Consider the following 26,927-nt stretch of genomic DNA (forward strand, 5'->3'; position numbering starts at 1 on the left):
TACTATCAGTGATAGATGGTCGCAGCATGTATCCAGTGACGGATGGTTCTCATTACATAAAAGGCCCTTCACTTTCCTGCCCACAGATCCAACTCATTAGCCACTTAACTAGGAGACCCCGGCCAGCAGATCCTGCAAGATGAAAGCTGGACCCCAGCAGCCCCTCGCTCTGACCTCTGGGGGGGGGGTGAATTAGGTCCAGATTCGGCCCCTGGGGGGTGAAAACATTCTGTCAATCCTGACCTGATCCTTCTCCTGCCAAGGCACACAGTGAGGTGCACACTGACATCTTGTGGCAAACAACCGGTATTACAAGCAGAATTGTAACCGGTGTTGACCAATCGGCTTCCTGTAAATACAGATTATTTACATTTTATAACAGAAGAGTGATGGAACATCAGAGGCTCATGGAACGTTCCGAAACCACACGGGGCGCGTAACGGCGTCACATGACTGTCAGCAGAGGTGTGGCGCAGGTGTGACCAGGAGGGGACGCTGTTCCATTCACACAGCAACTTCCTATTTAGGCTGAGGATTGCTGTCAGTGCCTGCAGGTACCCGAGACCCCCAAATCATGTTCACTCCATGTAATAATACTGCCACATACTACAGGAGACGGTCAGAGACTGCAGACATAATACAGGAGACGGTCAGAGACTGCAGACATACTACAGGAGATAGTCAGAGACTGCAGACATAGTACAGGAGATGGTCAGAGACTGCAGACATAGTACAGGAGATGGTCAGAGACTGCAGACATACTACATGAGATGGTCAGAGACTACAGACATAGTACAGGAGATGGTCAGAGACTGCAGACGTACTACAGAAGACGGTCAGAGACTGCAGACATACTACAGAAGACGGTCAGAGACTGCAGACATGATACAGGAGACGGTCAGAGACTGCAGACAGACTACAGGAGACGGTCAGAGACTGCAGACATACTACAGGAGACGGTCAGAGACTGCAGACATACTACAGGAGACGGTCAGAGACTGCAGACATACTACAGGAGACGGTCAGAGACTGCAGACGTACTACAGAAGACGGTCAGAGACTGCAGACATGATACAGGAGATGGTCAGAGACTGCAGACATACTACAGGAGAGGGTCAGAGACCGCAGACATAGTACAGGAGAAGGTCAGAGACTGCAGACATACTACAGGAGATGGTCAGAGACTGCAGACATACTACAGGAGATGGTCAGAGACTGCAGACATAGTACAGGAGATGGTCAGAGACTGCAGACATAGTACAGGAGATGGTCAGAGATTGCAGACATACTACAAGAGACGGTCAGAGACTGCAGACATAATACAGGAGATGGTCAGAGACTGCAGACATACTACAGGAGAGGGTCAGAGACTGCAGACATACTATAGGAGAGGGTCAGAGACTGCAGACATACTACAAGAGATGGCCAGAGACTGCAGACGTACTACAGGAGACGGTCAGAGACTGCAGACGTACTACAGGAGACGGTCAGAGACTGCAGACGTACTACAGGAGACGGTCAGAGACTGCAGATGTACTACAGGAGACGGTCAGAGACTGCAGACATACTACAGGAGACGGTCAGAGACCGCAGACATAGTACAGGAGAGGGTCAGAGACTGCAGACATAGTACAGGAGAGGGTCAGAGACCGCAGACATACTACAGGAGAGGGTCAGAGACTGCAGACATACTACAGGAGACGGTCAGAGACCGCAGACATAGTACAGGAGAGGGTCAGAGACCTCAGACATAGTTCAGGAGATGGTCAGAGACCGCAGACGTACTACAGGAGACGGTCAGAGACTGCAGACGTACTACAGGAGACGGTCAGAGACTGCAGATGTACTACAGGAGACAGTCAGAGACTGCAGACATACTACAGGAGACGGTCAGAGACCGCAGACATAGTACAGGAGAGGGTCAGAGACTGCAGACATAGTACAGGAGAGGGTCAGAGACCGCAGACATACTACAGGAGAGGGTCAGAGACTGCAGACATACTACAGGAGACGGTCAGAGACCGCAGACATAGTACAGGAGAGGGTCAGAGACCACAGACATAGTTCAGGAGATGGTCAGAGACCGCAGACATAGTACAGGAGAGGGTCAGAGACCGCAGACATAGTACAGGAGATGGTCAGAGACTGCAGACATACTACAGGAGAGGGTCAGAGACCGCAGACATACTACAGGAGAGGGTCAGGGACTGCAGACATAGTTCAGGAGATGGTCAGAGACTGCAGACGTACTACAGGAGAGGGTCAGAGACCGCAGACATACTACAGGAGAGGGTCAGAGACTGCAGACATAGTTCAGGAGAGGGTCAGAAACTGCAGACATACTACAGGAGATGATCAGAGACTGCAGGCATAGTCACAGGGACAGACGGGAGTATGCATAGCTATTCATCCAGCTGCTTGGGGCAAAATCGAATGTTCCTAGGCTGCGCTCTCTTCAGGACGAATGTTCTCAAGTCGCAGGGCTGTAGTAATGGCAGATTCCTTCTTAACAAACAGAAAGTGAATCAGGAAAATACCACAATATGGCCGCTAGATGGCGCCGAGGATCATGAGGAATAAATCCGTCACCTGACCACACACTGTACAATCTCCTCTACATCTGTCCCCGCTCCGTAATGTAAGGACCTGATTGGACACAAATCGATTGTCTGCTTCAGATTTGTCTCTGTATTACAGACATCATTTTGGTAAATTCAAAGGAAACCGTACAGAGATTGCACCCCTGGTGTCCAACCTGTGACCCCCATGGTGATGTCAGGGGCCACATTTGGGGCCCCCTTTACCCGCCTAAATTGACAACCGCAGGACTGTATGCGCACATTGTAGTATGTATAGTAAAAAGATACAATGTAACTATTCCAGAGGAGGCTGGAGGGGGGAGAGCAATGAAATGTAACCATTGCTGACATGGGATCCCTCCAGAGTTGTTACATTGTATTCTCTGGGATCTCCAGCCCCCTCTACTGGCCGGAACGTGGCATTTCCCCCGCACTACCTTTATTAGAAACCCAGGGTCCTTCCGATTCTGGGGGGGCCAGGCTGCGGCCGGGGGGAGGAGAAAAGGTCAGTCAATGCCCCATATGTAGTGTCAGTGGGAGGAATTGTACCCCATCATTGGTGTCATTAGCAGGAATTGTTGGTGTCACTGGGCCCCATCGTGGGTATCATTGGAAGAATTTATGCCCCATAATTGGTGTCAGAGGAGGGAATTGTGCCCTATCATTGGTGTCATTGGGCCCCATTGTTGGTATGAATGGAAGGTATTGCGCCCCATCATTGGTGTTGTTTGGAGGAATTGTGCTGCTTAATTGGTATCAGTGGAGGGAATAGTGCCCCATCAATGGTGTCAGTGGTAGGAAAAGCACTCCATTGTTGGTGTCAGTGGGAAGAATTGTGCCCCATCATTGGTGTCAGTGAGAGGAATAGTGCCCCATCATTGGTGTCAGTGGGAGGAATAGTGCCCCATCATTGGTGTCAGTGGGAGGAATAGTGCCCCATCATTGGTGTCAGTGGGAGGAATAGTGTCCCATCATTGGTGTCAGTGGGAGGAATAGTGCCCCATCATTGGTATCAGTGGGAGGAATAGTGCCCCATCATTGGTGTCAGTGGGAGGAATAGTGCCCCATCATTGGTGTCAGTGGGAGGAATAGTGTCCCATCATTGGTGTCAGTGGGAGGAATAGTGCCCCATCATTGGTGTCAGTAGTAGGAATAGTGTCCCATCATTGGTGTCAGTGGGAGGAATAGTGTCCCATCATTGGTGTCAGTGGGAGGAATAGTGCCCTATCATTGGTGTCATTAGGCCCCATTGTTGGAGTCCATGGGAGGAGTTGCGGTCCATCGTTGGTATCATTAGAAGGAATTATGCCTCATAATTGGTGTCAGCGGAGGGAATTGTGCTCTATCATTGGTGTTATTGGGTCCCATTGTCGGTGACAGTGGTAGGAATTGTGCCCCATCAAGAACCCTTCCCCCCATACTATGTATAAGAGGGGTGAGGTGTTCTGTAGTCCTACCCCAGGATGACAATGCTGCTTCTCCACTGATTCAGTAAAGTGAGCATTGTCACCCTAGGACAGGAAATGTATTAGGACTACAGCCCCCCCCCCCTTGTGTTATAAAGGGAAGGGGAGGTGTTCTATAGTCCTGTCTTAAGGTGACAATGCTGATCCACAATTACAGAACAGCCAGTGTTGTCTATCTGGGACAGGAAATGTCTTAGGACTACATAACCCCTCCCCCATGTTATAGAGATAAGGAGGGGGGAGATGTTCTGTAGTTCTGCGCTAGGGTGCCTCACTGATCCACAGATACAGTGCAGTGAGTGAGTGTTGTCACTGTAGGACAGGACGTGTATTAAGACTACAGAACCCTCCCCCATACTATGCGCACGAGAGGAGGAGGTGTTCTGTAGTTCTGTCCTAGGGTGACATCACCATTCCCCTACAGATACAGTACAGGGAGAGAGTTGTCTGACAGGAAAAGTATCAAAGCTACAGAACCCCTTCCCCTCGATGATAGAATGGAGAGGTGTTCTGTAGTCCAACTCCTCTATAGGACATTTCTGGGGTTGCACTGTAAAGCGAACATGTCAGATCCATCTCTCTATGACAGGAACACCACACACTGCCCGATCCGCCACCACCAGGAGCCAGCCGAGATCGGACCGCAGAGATGTGGGGGTGTCAGTGGGCGGGGCTCGGTGAGCTCAGGCAATGCTTCCAGGCAGTGGGCGGGGCTCCTCGCTTCCCATAGGCAGAGTCTCCCGTCAATCTTCCGCTTCACTCCGCCCCCCAGATGGCTGCTCTCCCCCTTCCAGCCAATGAGTGAAGACGTCGCCAGCCGGGTGACGTGAGGACGTACGACGTGTGGGATCAGGAGAGGATCGCGGGAAAATCGAACAGGTCGGAGAGAAGATGCCGATTCGAGCTCTGTGTACGATCTGCTCCGATTTCTTCGATCACCAGAGAGATGTGGCGGCGATCAACTGCGGGCACACCTTCCACCAACACTGGTACAGACCCCTCCCCCCACCAACACTGGTACAGACCCCTCCCCCCACCAACACTGGTACAGACCCCTCCCCCCAGCACTGATATACCCGTCCCCAACACTGGTACAGACCCCTCTCCCCACCAACACTGGTACAGACCCCTCCCCCCAGCACTGATATACCCGTCCCCAACACTGGTACAGACACCCCTCCCCCCACCAACACTGGTACAGACCCCCTTCATCAGCACTGATATACGCCTCTCCCCCCCAACACTGTGATCTGTGAATGTATTCCCTGTGTACTGACCCCCCCCCCCCCTCTTCTCCTCCTCAGCCTCCAGCAATGGTTCAGCTCCGCCCCGAGCCGCACCTGTCCGCAGTGCCGCATCCAGGTAAATGTAATGGGGGCGGGTAGAGTCACCACCTGTTTTTGTCCTTGGGGGTGGTTTTTACATGCTGTAGCTCCGCCCAGCACCCCCATGACCATTATTGGTGGAGGTTGGTGACACGCGTTTCATCCTGATCCTGTGAGCTCTCTGCTGTCACTGGAAGTCAAGGGGCCCCAGAGATCAGGCAGACGGGCCCCAGAGATCAGGCAGACGGGCCCCAGAGATCAGGCAGACGGGCCCCAGAGATCAGGCAGACGGGCCCCAGAGATCAGGCAGACGGGCCCCAGAGATCAGGCAGACGGGCCCCAGAGATCAGGCAGACGGGCCCCAGAGATCAGGCAGACGGGCCCCAGAGATCAGGCAGACAGACCCCTGAACTTTGCAGGTAAACGTCTGCACTAAATGGAAGTCAGATTCCAGGCCCTCCTTGTAATAGAAATGTAAGGGTTTTTTTGGTGTGATACTCCCCCAGGGGTTAATGACATGTAAAGGGATGCAGACCCTGCAGCTTTCCTCATTAGAACGCTGAGGGTGCCCCGGGTGATTATAATGATTCCGACACCCCCCCAGTCTGATGAAAGAGCCATTTCTACACAATGGCAAAACTCAAACTCTTTGACAATTTTTAACCCCGTCCCTTTAACTAGACTTGGGGAAGGTCCGCCTTTTTATGTGACCTCTGTGATTGGCTGTCATACCAGGTCCAGACCCACTGGCACCCGATCATCGCTGGAGACGGAGAGCTGACTGTGACAGCTCAGCCACTGTGCTGGGGCTGCACTCTCGGCACTGAAACCAGGGCGGTCCATGGATGCATGTTGGTATTAAAGCCCGCCTTCTTTGCACATGCGCATTACGTGGGCTGCAAGAGATTGAAATCCCTGCAATGTACATACAGTAGGTCACTCTGGATTTTTTTTTCACAACAAAGGGGGAGGCGGGGTTATGGGAACAGATTAAGGTAAGGGTTCAAAAAAAAAAAATGACTTGTCAGGTTGCTTAAACTTGATGCCAAATGCAGGTTGAAGTTAATCCCTTTCATCTGCAGGAAAATGAAACAAATGCAAAAAGTAATGGCAGGAATACACGGTAAGAAAATCGACCGATCGGTCATCCTACAACCGATCGGCGTTCGTCCGTTGGTCGAAATCATGGCCCACATTAACCAATCGAAAAAAAATTGTTCGTCGAGCAATACATAGTGTTGACGTTGGAGTGATGCAGTGTGCGTGTGACCTTGTAGCCACATTCTTCCACCCAGAACGAGCGTTCAACGCCGTGCCGCCCAGAACGAGCGTTCAACGCCGTGCCGCCCAGAACGAGCGTTCAACGCCGTGCCGCCCAGAACGAGCGATTGGACATAAATCCTTGGATTTAATTGGATTTACGGATCCTTGGACATAAACATCCGGGTCATCTTCTGTTTCCACTCGTGTGATAGCGCTTGATAGATTTTTTTTCTGGTGACCGTCATACCACCACATAGAAAATCGATTGTTCGCATGCAAAACAACAACATTTTTCACTGTTGTTCAATCAAAGTTTTTTATGTTCACAATATAGTTTATCGCTTACAACATCCTGCTCATCAACAAAGAGAAAATCGGTCAATCATTTGCTCAACTAAATTTTTCGTATGATATTCTTACTGTGTATTCCTGGATTAACTGTCGCTTTCTCGGTTTAGAAACAATGTTGCTTTGTATCTCCCGTCTGATCGATGTTTATAAACAATGTTACTTTGTATCTCTCCATCTCCCGTCTGATCAATGTTTATAAACAATGTTACTTTGTATCTCTCTATCTCCCGTCTGATCGATGTTTATAAACAATGTTACTTTGTATCTCTCTCTCCCGTCTGATCAATGTTTATAAACAATGTTACTTTGTATCTCTCTCTCTCCCGTCTGATCAATGTTTATAAACAATGTTACTTTGTATCTCTCTCTCTCCCGTCTGATCGATGTTTATAAACAATGTTACTTTGTATCTCTCTCTCTCCCGTCTGATCAATGTTTATAAACAATGTTACTTTGTATCTCTCTCTCTCCCGTCTGATCAATGTTTATAAACAATGTTACTTTGTATCTCTCTCTCTCCCGTCTGATCAATGTTTATAAACAATGTTACTTTGTATCTCTCTCTCTCCCGTCTGATCAATGTTTATAAACAATATTACTTTGTATCTCTCTCTCTCTCCCGTCTGATCGATGTTTATAAACAATGTTACTTTATAAACATGGATCAGATGGAAGATAGATACAAAGTAACATTGTTTATAAACATCAATCAGACGGGGATAGAGATACAAAGTAACATTGTTTATAAACATCAATCAGACGGGGATAGAGATACAAAGTAACATTGTATCTCTCTATCTCTCAATCTCGCGTCTGACCGATGTTTATAAACAATGTTACTTTGTATCTGTTTGCCTGTGCGTTTTTTTTTTTTTTGTTGTGCTTTAATAAAAAAAAACCCGACAATTTTGAAAACAATATTTTTGACTTTTTGCTATAAAACATATCCAGTAAAGAAATTTTAAAAAACATTATTTATATGTGATTTTGCACACCCCTACCGCCCTGTAGCAGTATTTCTGCTATAGGGCGGCGGCAAAGAGGATAAACAATGTTACTTTGTATCTCCCATCTGATCAATGTTTATAAACAATGTTACTTTGTATCTCCCATCTGATCAATGTTTATAAACAATGTTACTTTGTTTATAAACCTTGAACATAGGAGAGATACAAAGTAACATTGTTTATAAACATTGATCAGATGGGAGATAAAAAGTAACATTGTTTATAAACATGGAACAGACAAGAGATATAATGTTACTTTGTATCTCTTTGTATGCAACAACTCATTGGGAATGGTCCACAAATGCAAGGGGGAGGCATAGAAGGACAGGGCGTACGGCATGCACCCTGTGCACTTCCATGACGTGTTGAACACCCATTGTCTATGACTGGGTGACCCCTTGACTCTGACGTCACACAGATATGTGGCCCGGTGTGCTGGGCTTTTTGCCGCGGGGCTACATATTTGCGTATCTCCCTTTGTGCTGGCTGCGCCCCGCATGGCTGAACCGATATGAGCAGAGTGAGCACAAGTCCCGCCACGCCTGATATTGGACTAGATCTACTAAAGGCACAGACGGTGATCAGAGTAAGGGGAATACGTCATAAGTAAGGGGACCCAATCAGGTGCAAGGGAAATGAGGAGAAGGGATTTGCGCTAGCACACGATTGGCTGTTGACTCCGCTTCATATTATTCACTCGCATTCCCTTTGCTCCGCCTCTTCAGTAAATGGACCTCATTGTCTTCTTTTAGGTGAGCAACCGGCAGATCATCCACAAACTCTTCTTTGATGTCGGCCTGGAGGACGACTCCACACTCGATGCCGAATCTCTGAAGGTAATTGCAGTTTTATGATGTATGTATGCTGAGGGCGGGGTCAGTGCTGACCACAACAACCAATCGGAATACTCTCAGCACCAGGATAACCTGCCGCTCAGAGGTGCCGGCCAGATGGAGCTGTTTGGTTGGCTGGCTGCACTCGTCACATCAGAAATGACAAAAACTTTATTGTTAAAGGCACAAACACAAGTGTACCCAGACGTGGTTCCCAACAATAAAGCTTTGTCATTGCTGGTGGCAACCAATCAGAGAACTGGCATTTTCCTTGTGGAAGTACATGAGGGCGACCAATCGGCTGCCTGTTTTGTCATTGCTGCAGTGACTTATCCCCGGAATAATGGAAGCTTCACTCTATGTACTATTCCTCTAAATTGTGTCATGTTATTGCAGAATGAAGTTGACCGAATAAAAGCCAGCCTCCACATCAAAGGTGAGTGCATCAAACGGGCAACTGCAGAGACTGCGGGAAATCTCCCCATTGTGGGAGGGGCAGAGACACAATTACTGCAGGGAAATCTCCCCATTGTGGGAGGGGAAGAGACACAAACTACTGCGGGAAATCTCCCCATTGTGGGAGGGGCAGAGACACAATTAATGCAGGGAAATCTCCCCATTGTGGGAGGGGAAGAGACACAAACTACTGCGGGAAATCTCCCCATTGTGGGAGGGGCAGAGACACAATTAATGCAGGGAAATCTCCCCATTGTGGGAGGGGCAGAGACACGATTACTGCAGGGAAATCTCCCCATTGTGGGAGGGACGCAGAGACAAACTACTGCAGGGAAATCTCCCCAGTGTGGGAGGGGCAGAGACACAAACTACTGGAGGAAATCCCCATTGTGGGAGGGGCAGAGGTAAACTACAGGAAATCTCATTGTGGGAGGAGCAGAGACACAAACTAGGGGAAATCTCCCCATTGTGGAAGGGGCGCAGAGACAAACTACTGCAGGGAAATCTCCCCATTGTGGGAGGGGCAGAGACACAAACTACTATAGGAAATCTCTCCATTGTGGGAGGGGCAGAGACACAATTACTGCAGGGAAATCTCCCCATTGTGGGAGGGGCAGAGACGATTACTGCAGGGAAATCTCCCCATTGTGGGAGGGACGCAGAGAAAACTACTGCAGGGAAATCTCCCCATTGTGGGAGGGGCAGAGAGACAAACTACTGGAGGAAATCCCCATTGTGGGAGGGGCAGAGGTAAACTACAGCAGGAAATCTCATTGTGGGAGGGGCAGAGACACAAACTACTGTGGGAAATCTCCCCATTGTGGGAGGGGCAGAGACACAAACTACTGCGGGAAATCTCCCCATTGTGGGAGGGGCAGAGACACAAACTACTGCAGGAAATCTCCCCATTGTGGGAGGGGCAGAGACACAAACTACTGCAGGGAATCTCCCCATTGTGGGAGGGGCAGTAACAAACTACTGCAGGGAAATTTCATTGTGGGAGGGGCAGAGAGACAAACTATTGATTTTTGTTGTAACACAATTGAATTTCCCATCAGAGAGGGAGAAGCGGGAATGTCAGGACTTGGTGGACTCCCTGCGGCAGATTCTGGATGAGAGGAACGTCACCATAGAATGTCTGGAGAAGAAGATTGGAGACTATGAGATGCTTTGCACATCACTGAAGGTACAGCGGACGCTGCAGAATATGTGGCCTTATTTTATAATCTTCTGTATGATGTTTGCATTTCTTTGTTCTTTTCGGTCTTTAGAAACAAATGAAATTTTTTGACGTGCAGCAGGCAGAAACCAAAACTGCCAAGGAGGAGGCCCGCAAGCTGCGCAATAAGCTGCGCTCACTAGAAAGGTTAGTTAGGTGGAGTTTTAGGTGATTGGGGGGATATTGATTGGTTAGGCGGAGCAGGAGGGTGATCAAGGTTGGTATAGGTTAGGTGGAACAAGAAGTCATTGGGGATGATATTGGGGAGGTGAGCGGCAAGTTGTCAGGGATGAAATTTTGGTTAGGTGATTGGGAATGGTATTGGTTAGGTGGCGTGCCGGGTGATTGGGAATGGTATTGGTTAGGTGGCGTGCCGGGTGATTGGGAATGGTATTGGTTAGGTGGCGTGCCAGGTGACTGGGAATGGTATTGGTTAAGTGGATCGCCGGGTGATTGGGAATGGTATTGGTTAGGTGGCGTGCCAGGTGACTGGGAATGGTATTGGTTAAGTGGATCGCCGGGTGATTGGGAATGGTATTGGTTAGGTGGCGTGCCAGGTGATTGGGAATGGTATTGGTTAGGTGGCGTGCCAGGTGATTGGGAATGGTATTGGTTATCGGAGCTATAACCTTTCCTTCCTGTTTTTCAGTATTGAGGTTTTGCTGCAATCCCGGAGACATGAGGTAGAGGAAATGGTCAGGGATATGGGGTCCGGACCGTCTGCGGTCGAGCAGTTGGCCATATACTGCGTGTCTCTGAAGAAGTAAGTTGCACCCTATTACTATGTGAAGAGGGAATCCCATGCCACTGTCCTTTATTCCCGGGGAAGAGGGAGTCTTTCTATTGCATACAAGTTGTTAAATGTATAGTTGCATTGTTAAATCCTCCCTGCGGCCTCTCCTCCAGTCTTGCACAGGTGTACCGGCTCCTCCCCTCCAGTCTTGCACAGGTGTACCCGCTCCTCCCCTCCAGTCTTGCACAGGTGTACCGGCTCCTCCCCTCCAGTCTTGCGCAGGTGTATCGGCTCCTCCCCTCCAGTCTTGCGCAGGTGTATCGGCTCCTCCCCTCCAGTCTTGCGCAGGTGTATCGGCTCCTCCCCTCCAGTCTTGCGCAGGTGTAGCGGCTCCTCCCCTCCAGTCTTGCGCAGGTGTAGCGGCTCCTCCCCTCCAGTCTTGCGCAGGTGTAGCGGCTCCTCCCCTCCAGTCTTGCGCAGGTGTAGCGGCTCCTCCCCTCCAGTCTTGCGCAGGTGTAGCGGCTCCTCCCCTCCAGTCTTGCGCAGGTGTAGCGGCTCCTCCCCTCCAGTCTTGCGCGGGTGTAGCGGCTCCTCCCCTCCAGTCTTGCGCGGGTGTAGCGGCTCCTCCCCTCCAGTCTTGCGCGGGTGTAGCGGCCCCTCCCCTCCAGTCTTGCGCGGGTGTAGCGGCTCCTCCCCTTCATTCTTGCGCAGGTGTACCGGCTCCTCTCCTGGACTGTAATGACTTCCTCTGATGTCACTGCACACTGGGAGCTTCTCACAATGTGCATTAGAAGCTGCAGCAAGTCAGATAGCGCTCCAACTCATTTCCTGGCTGGAGGATGACCAGCATTTCAGTTTTCAGTAATAGAGGGTCAGCGTCATATGTGGGTGTGACCTCGGGTGATCTTCATGCAAATGTAGCCGGCCTAAAACCACCCGCTGCGGCATACTGAGTGCCACGGGAGAAACATGGGTGCAGTTTTTTTTTTTTTTACATTTTTATTTTATTTTTTTATAATTTTTTGTTTTTTTTTACATACTGTCACCCTAACAGTACAGTGTCACCATGGTGACACTGTACTATTTTGTGGGGAGTGATGAAGATTTTGTTTTTTTTTTTTACGCTGATTGCTTTTACACCCATAAAGGTTGTAAAAGCAATAATTTCTCCTTCTCTCTGGCTGCATTCCTTCAGCCATTGAGAAATACGGTGTGAGCTGTGATTGGTCACAGCTTGTCACATGGTACAAGCCTGTTATGAATAGCCCTGTACCATGTGATCTCTGTGATCATTCACAGATTTCACACGTAGTAAGCATTGATGTCAGAAGTGACATCTTGCTTATTACTCTGCATGCGATCACTGATTGGCCAATCAGTGATCACATGATCGGGACCTCGCAGAGAGGTCCTGTACGATGATCGGTGTCTGGAGGACACAGTGGGCACTGGATCGCTCCTAGGGAGTGCGCACAAGCAGGGGGCGGGGAGGCCGTTTATATACAACGGCCGGACGGGAAGTGGTTAACGCAGATTGCTGTCATGCAGTGGCCAATGTCTCTGTTCAGTAGACATGCAGAGAATGCTGCAGGCCAGCAATGATCGAATCATGCAGTTTGTTTGCCGTTCAAACCCCCAGAAAGCCGCATGGAGCCCCCTCTGCCGCAACTTCATTCTAGCTGTATAAATATCAAAGTTGTGTATTTCAAGTGTCAGACATTCCCATGTACTGTGGATGATCGTATTCCTTCCCCACCGCCAGTGCCGGGCCTATAAATGTCATGTAATGGACGCACTTGTGCGGGATGCAGTGTCTGCTGGGGGAGGGGACGGCTCCACTTTATAAACAGTTTATATTCTCTTCTTTTGGCTGACCCCGGGTAAAAGACTCGTGTCTGGCACTTGTAGGGTCCCCGGGGTCACCAGAGACTCACTTTAGGTAAATAATTTATATTAGAGCACTCCGCTGAGCGGAAACAAGGTGCAGATGAGGATATAATGAGGATTTCCGCCATTAACCCCTTGCTCCCCTCTCCTCCAGAGAGTATGAAAACCTGAAAGAAGCTCGGAAAGTATCGGCAGATATGACGGAGAAGCTGAAGAAGGAATTGTTCGCTGCAAACCACAAGGTTTGTCTTTTTTTTTGTTTTTTGTTTTTTGTAACAATTTTTAATTATTTTTATTGATTTTTTTTTTTTTTTTTTTTTTTTTTTAGGAGTGACTCCACTTTTTTGTTAGAGTATTTTAATCCTTATGCTGCTAGCATTAGTAAATAGGAAGATATTTTATATTTACTTGTTTTAAACTTTAAATTGATAGTAAATGCAGTTTAACCCCTTGATGCCGACATCACACAAATATGCGGCCTCACAGAACTGGGCTTTTTTCCGTGGGGCGCATATTTGTGCTGGGAGCGCAGCGCACTGTGCGCTCCCAGCACAAAGACTGGGGTGTCACTTTTAACGATTGGGACCTGGTACTCCTGATTCCGGGTCACGTGATCGCTGTGATAGCCTCTGATTGGCTATCACAGTGATCAGTCACTGTACAGCCCGGCCCCCTTGTGTTTTTTTTTTTTTCTCTCTCTATGAATGGTGGAGAGCGATACATTTTCTCTCTCTAACTCCAGGCATAGAGGGAAAAAAATGTTTGGTAAATAATAAAAAAAAACAATAAAGATAATTTAAAAAAAAAAAAATACCTAGATCAAGGTTTGATCTAGTTCAGTGCCAGGGTAAGTGCTTGGGTCAAGATCAAAAGGCCAGGGTCAAAGGTCAGGATTAAAAAAACAAAACTTGGTATTAGTGTCAGTGTGTTTTGGGTAAACAAAAAGCAAACTGCGCACTATTGTTTCTGGGCTGTACTCCGGGTACAAACACACACATCTATGGTATCACTGCGATCGTCAAGAGCTGTAAAATTTATTTTGGGTGGTTCTTTGGTGGTAGGTTCTGGTAGTAACAAGAAACACATAGCTAAATTTAAAAAAATTCTTTTTTTTTACTATTTTGGCCCAGGTTTTCTTTGATAATAAACTAAATCAGGAGATATCCATTACCATTTACCATTCAATCTTGAAAGCCCAATTTGTCCTGAAAAAAACGCGGTATAATTCACCTGGATGTACAAAGTAGGTGTGAGGATACGGACGGTTTTTACTAACACATGTCAACGTTGCAAAATTGTGCTTAGGTGTTAAGATTTGTTTTACCCTTAGGCGTGAAGGGGTTAAAACAAAAAATATATCAAACATGTCATACTTACCTGTTCTCTGTCATGGATTTCCTCCTCCCCAGGCTCAGAAAGCAGAGATGGAGCTGCAGAAGATGAGGGATGAGCTAGGTGCCTCTCAAAAGGAGCTGCAAAATGCCGATAAGGAAATCATGGTAAGACACTGTGGTGACCCCATGGGGTAGATTCACTACAGCTGGAGCACTCAGGATCTGGTGCAGCTTTGCATGGGAGCCAATCAGCTTCTAACTTCAGCTTGTTCAGTTAAAGTGGAGTTCCAGCTGAAAAAATCTAAATAAAATCAGCAACTACAAAAACTGTAGCTGCTGACTTTTAAAATACAGCCACTTACCTGTCCCACGATCCAGCGGTGTCCTCACCGCCGCCGGTTTCACCGGCCGTCCTCACCGCCGCCGGTTTCACCGGCCGTCCTCACCGCCGCCGGTTCACCGGCCGTCCTCACCGCCGCCGGTTTCACCGGCCGTCCTCACCGCCGCCGGTTTCACCGGCCGTCCTCACCGCCGCCGTCCTCACCGTCGCCGTCCTCACCGCCGCCGTCCTCACCGCCGCCGTCCTCACCGCCGCCGTCCTCACCGCCGCCGTCCTCACCGCCGCCGTCCTCACCGCCGCCGTCCTCACCGCCGCCGTCCTCTCTCCCCTTGTGGCTTCACAGCCGGGTGCCCATGCAGGAGAAGCGCAGAGCTTTGTGAATGGCCCCGTAGTCTTCTAGGATCTGTCATGTGTCCCAGAAGACTACGGGGAGGGAGGACAACTTGCGCCTCCAATCGCCTATCACAGCGGAACCTTTTACCACAACCCCCCCCCCGCTCCCGAAAGGTGCCAGTCCTTAATGGGGAGCGGGTGAAAATGCATTAAAGCGAAACTTCCCCTTTTGGGTGGAGTTCTGCTTAAAGCTTTGGAAATCTGGAAACTCTGGGTATATATTTCACAGCCGGAGTTTTCTGGAAATAATGAAAGCTGGTATATGATTTGACTTTCCATCCTCCACACAAATCTGACATCCGTATTGTACAAGTATACAGTATATACTCCATCTCCACAGATTTGTTGGAGATGGAGCCATTGGTGGAGCCTTCCATTGATATGGTGGGGAGTCCTGCTTGCACTGGTACACCATCATATCTTTCAGAGGGACATTCAGATATTCTGTCCATCATGCAGGTCAGACACAGATTTGATGACCAGCCTTCTCTTCTGTGGGATGTTGTTTGATTTGATGCTTTTTTATTTTTCTTAGAGTTTGAAGAAAAGGATTGAGTTCTTGCAGAAGACACTGAGCACCCCGACTGCCACCAATGAAGCCCTTAGCCGCCTGATATTTGAGAGGTTTGTCAACAGCATTTTAATCCAGAAACTTTCCAGATTTACTGCAATGTGTCTATATTGGGGGAAGGGGGGGGGTCAGCAAACCAGCAATTTGTGGGCGTGGGGGCAATTTGTGGGCGTGGGGGCGTAGATCATAAATAATGACCCATATATTCAATGCCACGGGCTTTTAGAACTGCCTCCGCTTATCAGACCCCAAGCAGCACTGCAGAGCTGAGAGAATCCCACCCGTTCTGAAGCACTGGTCCCCCTTCTGCATCTTTCCTCTATCCAGAGGTGGATCTGCAGTGACTAGGTCACTGACTGGGGGGAGGGGGAAGAAAGAGCATTTTTGATGGGATATGATGGTGGCACAGGATGGAGGGGGGGGGGGGGGGTTTGGTGGCGCAGGATGGGGGTTGGAGGTTTGGTGGCACTGGGGATACCTATATGATAATGATGAGCAGTATTATATTGGAGGCACTACAATGGAGGCTCACCGACCACCAATGTAATATTATTATTATACAGGATTTATATAGCGCCAACAGTTTGCGCAGCGCTGTACAAAATGAAGGCGGACATTGCAGTTACAATACAGTTTGGTACAAGAGGACACAGAGGGCCCGGCTCATTAGAGCTTACAATCTAGGAGGAAGGGTTGAGTGACGCAAAAGGTAATAGCTGTGGGGGGGATGAGCTGATGGAGGAAATAAAAGGCAGTTTACTAGATAGAAAGAGGATAGGCTTCTTTAAAGAGGTTTTCAGGGATCGTCTAAAGGTGGATAGATTAGGAGACAGCCGGACCGATTGGGGTAGTGAGTTCCATAGGATGGGAGAAGCTTGGGAGAAGTCCTGGAGGTGACACGGGAACTAGAGAGTAGAAGGTCTTGGGAGGATCGAAGAGAGCGGTTTGGTTGGTATTTTGAGACCAGGTTGGTGATGTAGCTGGGGGCCGAGTTGTGGATGGCTTTGTAAGTTGTGAGTATTTTTAATGTTCGTTTGGCGAGTGGAAGCCAGTGGAGGGATTGGCAGAGAGGGGTGGAGGACACTGAGTGGAGACCAGTGGAGGGATTGGCAGAGAGGGGTGGAGGACACTGAGTGGAGACCAGTGGAGGGATTGGCAGAGAGGGGTGGAGGACACTGAATGGAGGACAGTGAGAGGGGTGGATGACACTGGAGGTCAGTGGAGGGATTGGCAGAGAGGGGAGAAGGACAGTGTATGGGAACCAGTGATGGGATTGGCAGAGAGGGGTGGAGGTCAGTGGTGGAATTGGCAGAGAAGGGTGGAGGACACTGAATGGAAGCCAGTGATGGGATTGGCAGAGAGGGGTGGAGGACACTGGATGGAAGCCAGTGATGGGATTGGCAGAGAGGGGTGGAGGACACTGGATGGAAGCCAGTGATGGGGTTGGCAGAGAGGGGTGGAAGGCAGTGGAGGGATTGGAAGAGAGGGGTAGCAGACACTGAACGGTTGGTAAGGTGGATGATGATAGATGATGTTGGTTGGACACCGCACTGACCAATGCAAGTAAAACATCATTTGGGGGGGGGGGGGGGTGGACAAGAAGGGGGAGGGGTTAGCGGCACACTGGCACCCAGTGTATGATTTATGTTAATGCACTAAAATCACTGGCCACTCCTACTGTAGTTTTGGCCATGCTTGTTCCCTACTTTACCCAGTGTTGTTGGGCTTCCATGTTTTTGACATTTTTCTGGAGTTGCCTGCCCTGGGTAGGCGCATGATGGATGCCCCCTGGTATAAATAATGGATGCTCTTATACTCCATGTGGACAGGGCTCTGTATAGCAAGTTGGGGGTCATCCTGAATTTTATCTCATTGTAACCATGTTCCATATTTTTTTTTATTTTTTTTTTTTAGCCCTGCTCCCATTGGACTAAAAAGGCCAAAGCTCCGCCCACCAATGTTAGGCGAAGATATAAATCTCGACCTTACCTTTGATATGGACACCCCGGAACCAAACCCATCCAAACCAGTAATCGCTCCCTTTAAGAAGTTGAAGCTCGATCGCGGAAAGTGAGTAATGGAGCTCTGTGCAGGGTGTTTGTGTCTGGGGTTAGTTCAGTTTTTATTTCATACAGTGGGGCAAAAAAGTCTTTAGTCGGCCACCAATTGTGCAAGTTCTCCCACTTACAAAGATGAGAGAGGCCTGTAATTGGCATCATAGGGAGACCTCAACTAACAAAATGAGAAAACAAATCCAGACAATCACATTGGCTGATCTGGAAATAATTTATTTGCACATTATGGTGGAAAATAAGTATTTGGTCACCTACAAACAAGCAAGATTTCTGGCTCTCACAGACCTGTACCTTCTTCTTTAAGAGGCTCCTCTGCCCTGCACTCATTACCTGTATCAATGGCACCTGTTTGAACTTGTTATCAGTATAAAAGACACCTGTCCACAACCTCAAACAGTCACACTCCAAACTCCACTATGGTGAAGACCAAAGAGCTGTCGAAGGACACCAGAAACAAAATTGTAGACCTGCACCAGGCTGGGAAGACTGAATCTGCAACAGGCAAGCAGCTTGGTGTGAACAAATCAACTGTGGGAGCAATAATTAGAAAATGGAAGACATACAAGACCACTGATAATCTCCCTTGATCTGGGGATCCACGCAAGATCTCACCCCGTGGGGTCAAAATGATCACAAGAACGGTGAGCAAAAATCCCAGGACCACACGGGAAGACCTAGTGAATGACCTGCAGAGAGCTGGGACCAACGTAACAAAGGCTACCATCAGTAACACACTACGCCACCAGGGACTCAGATCCTGCAGTGCCAGACGTGTCCCCCTGCTTAAGCCAGTACATGTCCGGGCCCGTCTGAAGTTTGCTAGAGAGCATTTGGATGATCCAGAAGAGGATTGGGAGAATATCATATGGTCAGATGAAACCAAAATAGAACTGTTTGGTAGAAACACAACACGTCGTGTTTGGAGGAGAGAGAATGCTGAGTTGCATCCAAAGAACACCATACCTACTGTGAAGCATGGGGGTGGCAACATCATGCTTTGGGGCTGTTTCTCCGCAAAGGGACCAGGACGACTGATCCATGTACAGGACAGAATGAATGGGGCCATGTATCGTGAGATTTTGAGTGCAAACCTCCTTCCATCAGCAAGGGCATTGAAGATGAAACATGGCTGGGTTTTCCAACATGACAATGATCCCAAACATACCGCCCGGGCAACGAAGGAGTGGCTTCGTAAGAAGCATTTCAAGGTCCTGGAGTGGCCTAGCCAGTCTCCAGATCTCAACCCCATAGAAAACCTTTGGAGGGAGTTGAAAGTCCGTTTTGCCCAGAGACAGCCCCAAAACATCACTTCTCTAGAGGAGATCTGCATGGAGGATGGGCCAACATACCCGCAACAGTGTGTGCCAACCTTGTGAAGACTTCCAGGAAACGTCTGACCTCTGTCATTGCCAACAAAGGATATATAACAAAGTATTGAGATGAACTTTTCATATTCACCAAATACTTATTTTCCACCATAATGTGCAAATAAATTATTTCCAAATCAGCCAATGTGATTGTCTGGATTTGTTTTCTCATTTTGTCTCTCATAGTTGAGGTCTCCCTATGATGCCAATTACAGGCCTCTCTCATCTTTGTAAGTGGGAGATCTTGCACAATTGGTGGTGACTAAATACTTTTTTGCCCCACTGTATTTCCTTTTTTTCCTCAGTTCCCCTGTTAAGAGCCCAGCAAAGAATACCTCGCAGGAGTCTAAAGCCTTAAAGGTGAGTGCCCTTTAAAGTGATAAACATGATGTACTTACCTGCTCTGTGCAATGGTTCTGCTCTCTCCCCCCTCGCTCTCTTGCTCTCCCCCCCCCCCGCTTTCTTGCTCTCCTCCCCCCGCTTTCTTGCTCTCCTCCCCCCGCTTTCTTGCTCTCCTCCCCCCGCTTTCTTGCTCTCCTCCCCCCGCTTTCTTGCTCTCCTCCCCCCGCTTTCTTGCTCTCCTCCCCCCGCTTTCTTGCTCTCCTCCCCCCCGCTTTCTCGCTCTCCGCCCCCCGCTTTCTCGCTCTCTCCCCCCCCGCTTTCTTGCTCTCCCCCCCCCGCTTTCTTGCTCTCCCCCCCCGCTTTCTTGCTCCCCCCCCCCGCTTTCTTGCTCTCCCCCCCCGCTTTCTTGCTCTCTCTCCCCCCCGCTTTCTTGCTCTCTCTCCCCCCCGCTTTCTTGCTCTCTCTCCCCCCCGCTTTCTTGCTCTCTCCCCCCCGCTTTCTTGCTCTCTCTCCCCCGCTTTCTTGCTCTCTCCCCCCCGCTTTCTTGCTCTCTCCCCCCCGCTTTCTTGCTCTCTCCCCCCCGCTTTCTTGCTCTCTCCCCCCCGCTTTCTTGCTCTCTCCCCCCCCGCTTTCTTGCTCTCTCCCCCCCGCTTTCTTGCTCTCTCCCCCCCGCTTTCTTGCTCTCTCCCCCCCGCTTTCTTGCTCTCTCCCCCCCCCGCTTTCTTGCTCTCTCTCCCCTGTTCTCTTGCTCTCTGATCCCCCTTGCTCTCTTGCTCTCCCCCTCCCGCTCTCTTGCTCTCTCCCCCCACCCCGCTCTCTTGCTTTCTCCCCCCACCCCGCTCTCTTGCTCTCTCCCCCCACCCCGCTCTCTTGCTCTCTCCCCCCACCCGCTCTCTTGCTCTCTCCCCCCCACCCGCTCTCTTGCTCTCTCCCCCCCACCCCGCTCTCTTGCTCTCTCCCCCCCACCCCGCTCTCTTGCTCTCCCCCCCACCCCGCTCTCTTGCTCTCTCCCCCCCACCCCGCTCTCTTGCTCTCTCCCCCCCGCTCTCTTGCTCTCCCCCCCCTCTCTTGCTCTCCCCCCCCTCTCTTGCTCTCCCCCCCCTCTCTTGTTCTCTCCCCCCCCCTCTCTCTTGCTCTCTCCCCCCCCTCTCTCTTGCTCTCTCCCCCCCCTCTCTCTTGCTCTCTCCCCCCCCCTCTCTCTTGCTCTCTCCCCCCCCCTCTCTCTTGCTCTCTCCCCCCCCCTCTCTCTTGCTCTCTCCCCCCCCCCTCTCTCTTGCTCTCTCCCCCCCCCTCTCTCTTGCTCTCTCCCCCCCCCCTCTCTCTTGCTCTCTCCCCCCCCCCCTCTCTTGCTCTCTCCCCCCCCCCCCTCTCTCTTGCTCTCTCCCCCCCCCCCTCTCTCTTGCTCTCTCCCCCCCCCCTCTCTTGCTCTCTCCCCCCCCCTCTCTCTTGCTCTCTCCCCCCCCCTCTCTCTTGCTCTCTCCCCCCCCCTCTCTCTTGCTCTCTCCCCCCCCCTCTCTCTTGCTCTCTCCCCCCCCCTCTCTCTTGCTCTCTCCCCCCCCCTCTCTTGCTCTCCCCCCCCCTCTCTCTTGCTCTCTCCTCCCCCCCTCTCTCTTGCTCTCTCCTCCCCCCCTCTCTCTTGCTCTCCTCCCCCCCCTCTCTCTTGCTCTCTCCCCCCCCCTCGTTCTCTTGCTCTTCCCCCCCGCTCTCTTGCTCTCTCTCCCCCCCTCGTTCTCTTGCTCTCCCCCCCCCCTCGCTCTCTTACCCTCGCTCTCTTGCGCCCCCCCCCCTCGTTCTCTTGCTCTCTCCCCTTTCCCTCGCTCTCTCCCCCTTTCCCATTTTTTTTCTATGTGTATACATCAATTCACAGTCATACTATATGTATCATACTTTAGTTCACTGGCCCCTTTGTGTTCTCAGACTGCGCCAGGTCACATAAACATTGATGAGGAAGATGAACCCAGGTTGCCATCATTTATAAAGAACTCTCTGCTGCACAAGAGACCGGTTGGGAGTATGTTACCTGCACAGCGGAACACAGGAGTGGTGAGATCTTCCCTTCAATTCGTAGCAATCAGCAAGCTCCAACTTTGAGCATCCCCACCCTCCCTCCAATTCACGGCAATCACCAGGCTCCAACTCCCGGCATCCCCACCCTCCCTCCAATTCATCGCAATCAGCAAGCTTCAACTTCCAGCAGCCCCCACCCTCCCTCCAATTTATAGTAATCACAAGGCTCCAACTTCCAGCACCCCCACCCTTCCTCCAATTTACGGCAATCACCAGGCTCCAACTTCCAGCATCTCCCTCCCCTAAAAACAGGTGGAACATGTACCATGTTCCGAAAGGTGAATTTATCCTTTAAAGCCCTGAAAAAATAGCAATCTTGTAACTTCTATCAGTGTCCAGCAGAGCACTGGTTAAAACTTATAGGGGGAGTTTTTTCTAGGAGGATGCAGAACCCCTGACCTCTGTCTGGGCAGTGCTGATTGGCCCTGTGCTGATCACATGCACTCTCCCAAGAAGAAAACCAAAAACTTCTAGCAATACACACCAAACTGAGCTTGTGCACAGTGTCTCCACGCGATGTCTTATCAGGAGATAAGAGGGAGACACTGGAAGAAGGGGAGGATCAGAGACGATGGGATCAAACCACATTTTTACACAATGCAGAGGATTAACCCCTTAGATCCCACAGTGAGTAACAAGCATGCTTTCCTGCATCTACAGACTGATTTCACTGTTGTGGGTTTAGTAACACTTTAATGGTGTGCAGTGCACAGAGCAAACCAAAGTAGATGTAAAATTAAACAACATTTATACTTGCTACTTATAAAATTAAATCTTTTGTCATTAAAAAAAAAAAAAAAAAGCCCAGCATCCTTCACCTCCTCCCACCTACTTCAAAGCAGTTCTCCTATTGCCCCAGTAGAGGCGCTTTTCACACTTGGACATAACAGTGCCTCCCTATTGACCACATCATTGGAATTAACTAATGTCCTTTTTTTTTTTTTTTTTTTTTTTTTTTTTATTATCCCCTCTCAGATCAGGACAGGATTTGACGGTCTTGGTGGACGAACAAAATTTATTCAGACTGTATCCTTCTACCCCCATAATAGGGGGTTATCCAGCAGCATGCAGTTAGCGGAGGGTGAGGTGAGGTGTTTGGGTTGAAGGTGGAGCATATGAAAGGAAACCGTAGCGGCACCAGAGGCTGGAGATTTAAAGTGGTTGTGCCCAGTGAAGTGACTGGCCTCAGGTGATACACAGAGATGAAACAAATCCTCCTGCATTTGTTGTACCTGTTTATCTACAGCTGTATTTCCCCTACTTCCAGACAAAATACAGGATGTACACAGGATCTCTCAAGTCTGAAAGGCAGGGGGCAGGACGCTGAAGTTACATCACAACCCTTCCATAGACACCCCCCTCCTCCCCATCCTGCGGTTCTGGATTGATGGGATTTAGTAGTTTCAGATTAAAGTGTTTGTAAGTCCTCACATAAACCCAGTGTAGTGACCGGCCTCAGGTGATACACAGAGATGAAACACATCCTCCTACATAAGTTGTACCTGTATATCTGTAGTCTTCTCTACAGCCATTCAAAGTCCAGAATTTAAATAGCTTTTTTGAGAGTGGGGACACCTGATGCAAAGGGGACGCTCTGGTGGGGACACCTGATGCAAAGGGGACGCTCTGGCGGGGACACCTTATGCAAAGAGGACGCTCTGGCGGGGACGCCTTATGCAAAGAGGACGCTCTGGCGGGGACGCCTTATGCAAAGAGGACGCTCTGGCGGGGACGCCTTATGCAAAGAGGACGCTCTGGCGGGGACGCCTTATGCAAAGAGGACGCTCTGGCGGGGACGCCTTATGCAAAGAGGACGCTCTGGCGGGGACGCCTTATGCAAAGAGGACGCTCTGGCGGGGACGCCTTATGCAAAGAGGACGCTCTGGCGGGGACGCCTGATGCAAAGAGGACGCTCTGGCGGGGACGCCTGATGCAAAGAGGACGCTCTGGCGGGGACGCCTGATGCAAAGCGGACGCTCTGGCGGGGACGCCTGATGCAAAGCGGACGCTCTGGCGGGGACGCCTGATGCAAAGCGGACGCTCTGGCGGGGACGCCTGATGCAAAGCGGACGCTCTGGCGGGGACGCCTGATGCAAAGCGGACGCTCTGGCGGGGACGCCTGATGCAAAGCGGACGCTCTGGCGGGGACGCCTGATGCAAAGCGGACGCTCTGGCGCAAAGGGGACGCTCTGGCGGGGACGCCTGATGCAAAGGGGACGCTCTGGCGGGGACACCTTATGCAAAGAGGCAAAGGGGACGCTCTGGCGGGGACGCCTGACGCAAAGAGGCAAAGGGGACGCTCTGGCGGGGACGCCTGACGCAAAGGGGACGCTCTGGCGGGGACGCCTGATGCGAGGGGGAACCTTTATGACTTTTTTTTTTTGGCCTACGATTATTTGTCAAATATATATGATGTGGCCCCCATTTTGAGAAGTTTAGAGACCCTGGCCTAAACAATTACTTTTACGCTGCTTTGGTGGGTAGAGTATCTCTGGCTTTACAAATGATGAGAATTCTGGGAAAGTCCAATCTTTTGAACACTGGTGTATGTTCTGCATCGTATTTATAATACAGGTTCTCTTTATTCTGTGATTCTGTCCCATAGCTGGGTAGACGGGTGCGTTGTATTGTACTTGATGTCCTTAACTTGGTTTCCAGAGCCCCATGACAGAAATCCGGCCTCTGCCTGCCAAGCTAAAGCGGAAGAAGGTGAGCCGGCCGGTGACGTCCTCTACTAGCACATCCAATCAGCCGCGGCTGGAGGACTTCCTGAAGTGAGATGATTTTCCTTCATATCTGTGGACTGTTATAAATTCTAATCCTGTGTATCAGGGTGCCATGTCAGTCCTCTGGACTCCATTCTAGACGAGAGGTTATATGGGAGGCGACTTGTCCTACGTTGTCACCCGATGGCGAGGGTTGTCATAGAACCATGTCCCTCCTTTATATTACTGCCTGGAAATCTACGATGTGAACGCGCCATTTTCCTGTGGTGTGTCTGGGCTGTGATTGGACCGGGGGAAGGGGCCTGCCATGCCATGCGGGCTGATTGGTCCTCATGGTATCCCAAACACCACAGACGCTCCCCCATCCCTAGAATATCACCTGATTCTATTTTTTTTTTTTTTAACTTTTAATTTATGACTTACCACTGATGCTTCGTGTACATAAAGACAAAACCCTTTTTCGTTTTGGGTGGAGTGGTGAAGGGTTGGAGCCCCTGTTGCTGTCTGTCTCCGCTGAAAGGATTCCTCTATTTGTCTAGGTGACCATTTGTTTCCCAGACAGAAAGTGGTGGGGAATCCAATTGGAGTTGTCCCCAGAGCAAGAAGTGAGGGGAAATCTTCCATTGGGGACAACTAAGAGGCGATTTCACTTCAGAGAGATTTCTCCCAACAAGTCAATATATTGATCTACTGCATCCAAAAAAAAATTAGTTTTGACTATACATTCATTTTGGAATGTATCTAAAGCCAAAAACTATTAGTTTTGGATAGGGTAGGAGATTATAACAACTGTTTTTTTTTTTTTTTTTTTTTTTGGGGTTTTTGGTTTTTTTTTTTTTTTTTGTGGATCACAAAGGCCAGGCTCACACCAACGACAGCATTTTTCATAAAACTTTTACTGGAGCAGTTGTGCACACTTGAACCCGTTTCATCCTGGAGACAGGCTCAGGTATAGGAATGAGTGGTATGACTCCGCCCATCAATAGAGTAAAATGCGTATTGTGAATTATGACATCTGTTTTTTTGTTTTTGTTTTTTTGTGGATCACAAAGGCCAGGCTCACTCCAAAGACAGCATTTTTCATAAAACCTTTACTGGAGCAGTTGTGCACACTTGAACTTGTTTCTTTTTGGAGACAGGCTCAGGCATAGGAGTGAGTGGTATGACTCCGCCCATCAATAGAGTAAAATGCGTTTTGCGAAGTATGACATCAGTTTTTTGTTTGGGGTTTTGGGTTTTTTGCTGATCACAAAGACCAGGCTCACTCCAATGACAGCATTTTTCATAAAACTTTATTGAAGCAGTTGTGCACACTTGAACCCGTTTCATCCTGGAGACAGGCTCAGGCATAGGAGTGAGTGGTATGACTCCGCCCATCAATAGAGTAAAATGCGTTTTGCGAATTGTTATGACATCTGTTTTTTTGTCTGTTTTTTTTTTTTTTTCTGGTTTGGTTTTTTCGTTCGTTTTTTTTTTGTGGATCACAAAGGCCAGGCTCACACCAACAACAGCATTTTTCATAAAACTTTATTGGAGCAGTTGTGCACAGTTGAACCCCACTGACCCATTTCATCCTGGAGACAGGCTCAGGCATAGGAGTGAGTGGTATGACTCCGCCCATCAATAGAGTAAAATGCGTTTTGCGAACTATGACATCTGTTTTTTGTTTTGTTTGGTTTTTCTGTCTCTTGCAGATCACAAAGGCCAGGCTCACACCAATGTCAGCATTTTTCATAAAACTTTATTGGAGCAGTTGTGCACACTTGAACCCCGCTGACACGTTTCATCCTGCAGACAGGCTCAGGCATAGGAATGAGTTGTATGACTCCACCCATCAATAGAGTAAAATGCGTAACGGAGGCGTGGCTTCTACTGGTACATAACCGAAACAATAAAAATTTAAGAAAACGCTGACGTGTGTGTGTGGTGGGCCAGTCATTGTTCTTCAGCAATCTATGGGGATCGTGGGTGAGCTCCATCCTGACTACACCTGCTCTGCTTGGACACTTTCATGCTATGTAAACTATGGAGCAGCAACATTTCTACCCCCTACTGTTTGTGTTTGTTTTTTTGTTTTGTTTTGTTGGGGAAATTTCTTTTCAGAGCTACCGCAGGGAGCAAGAGAAAATCTCCCAACAGCTGTCCCCATTGGAACATGTCTTTCTACTTCCTGTTCTGGTGACAACTGTAACATTTTGGATTTCCTATCTCTTTTAGTCTTGGTGACCAGGACAAATACAGTGAATTCCTCCCCCTCTCCCAACCCTCTGGGGGGACAACAATCAAAAACTAACCCCTTATCACTCCATTCCCAACTAAAAGGGCTATAGATGCACTTTATTGTTTTTTTTTTATTATATATTCAGGGAAGAAGCTGAGTTTTGTTGTGAATGAGTAGAATATTCTGTGCATGTTTTCTGTGCAAATAAATGTACATATAAGTGTGAAGCTTTCGGGTTTACTACTTTTACCATTTACAGGATGAAGGGTAAGAGGACCTGTTGCTGTATCCATTGAACATTCTGAAAGTGATATAACCATGTGATAGAACTCCTGGCTCTGCTACCCCCATCAGAGTGCATGAGAGATGAGG

General features: G+C 49.3%; 1 protein-coding gene across 1 annotated transcript; it reads left to right on the top strand.

Annotated features, from left to right (window-relative positions):
- The first annotated feature begins 4,882 nt into the window (after positions 1-4,882).
- On the top strand, positions 4,883-26,782 carry TRAIP (TRAF interacting protein). Its single transcript, XM_089663512.1, has 15 exons — positions 4,883-5,034; positions 5,350-5,407; positions 8,744-8,827; positions 9,221-9,260; positions 10,339-10,466; positions 10,552-10,646; positions 11,149-11,262; positions 13,274-13,361; positions 14,529-14,618; positions 15,722-15,810; positions 17,672-17,827; positions 19,505-19,559; positions 21,459-21,584; positions 22,584-22,634; positions 24,267-26,782. The coding sequence occupies exons 1-15, from the start codon at positions 4,937-4,939 to the stop codon at positions 24,384-24,386; spliced, it is 1,392 nt and encodes a 463-aa protein (XP_089519638.1). The 5' UTR covers positions 4,883-4,936; the 3' UTR covers positions 24,387-26,782.
- Positions 26,783-26,927: the final 145 nt, after the last annotated feature.

The sequence above is a fragment of the Staurois parvus genome, unplaced genomic scaffold, assembly GCF_062004578.1.
Source record: "Staurois parvus isolate SC_StPar_1 unplaced genomic scaffold, SC_StPar_1.0 ptg001704l, whole genome shotgun sequence".
Taxonomy (NCBI): Eukaryota; Metazoa; Chordata; class Amphibia; order Anura; family Ranidae; genus Staurois; species Staurois parvus.

Bases quoted from the DNA above. Each gene is read 5' to 3' on its own strand.
- TRAIP (XM_089663512.1), top strand. From the start codon at position 4,937: ATGCCGATTCGAGCTCTGTGTACGATCTGCTCCGATTTCTTCGATCAC. The intron at 5,035-5,349 runs GTACAGACCCCT...TCTCCTCCTCAG, and splicing joins CACACCTTCCACCAACACTG to CCTCCAGCAATGGTTCAGCT. The intron at 10,467-10,551 runs GTACAGCGGACG...TTCGGTCTTTAG, and splicing joins TGCTTTGCACATCACTGAAG to AAACAAATGAAATTTTTTGA.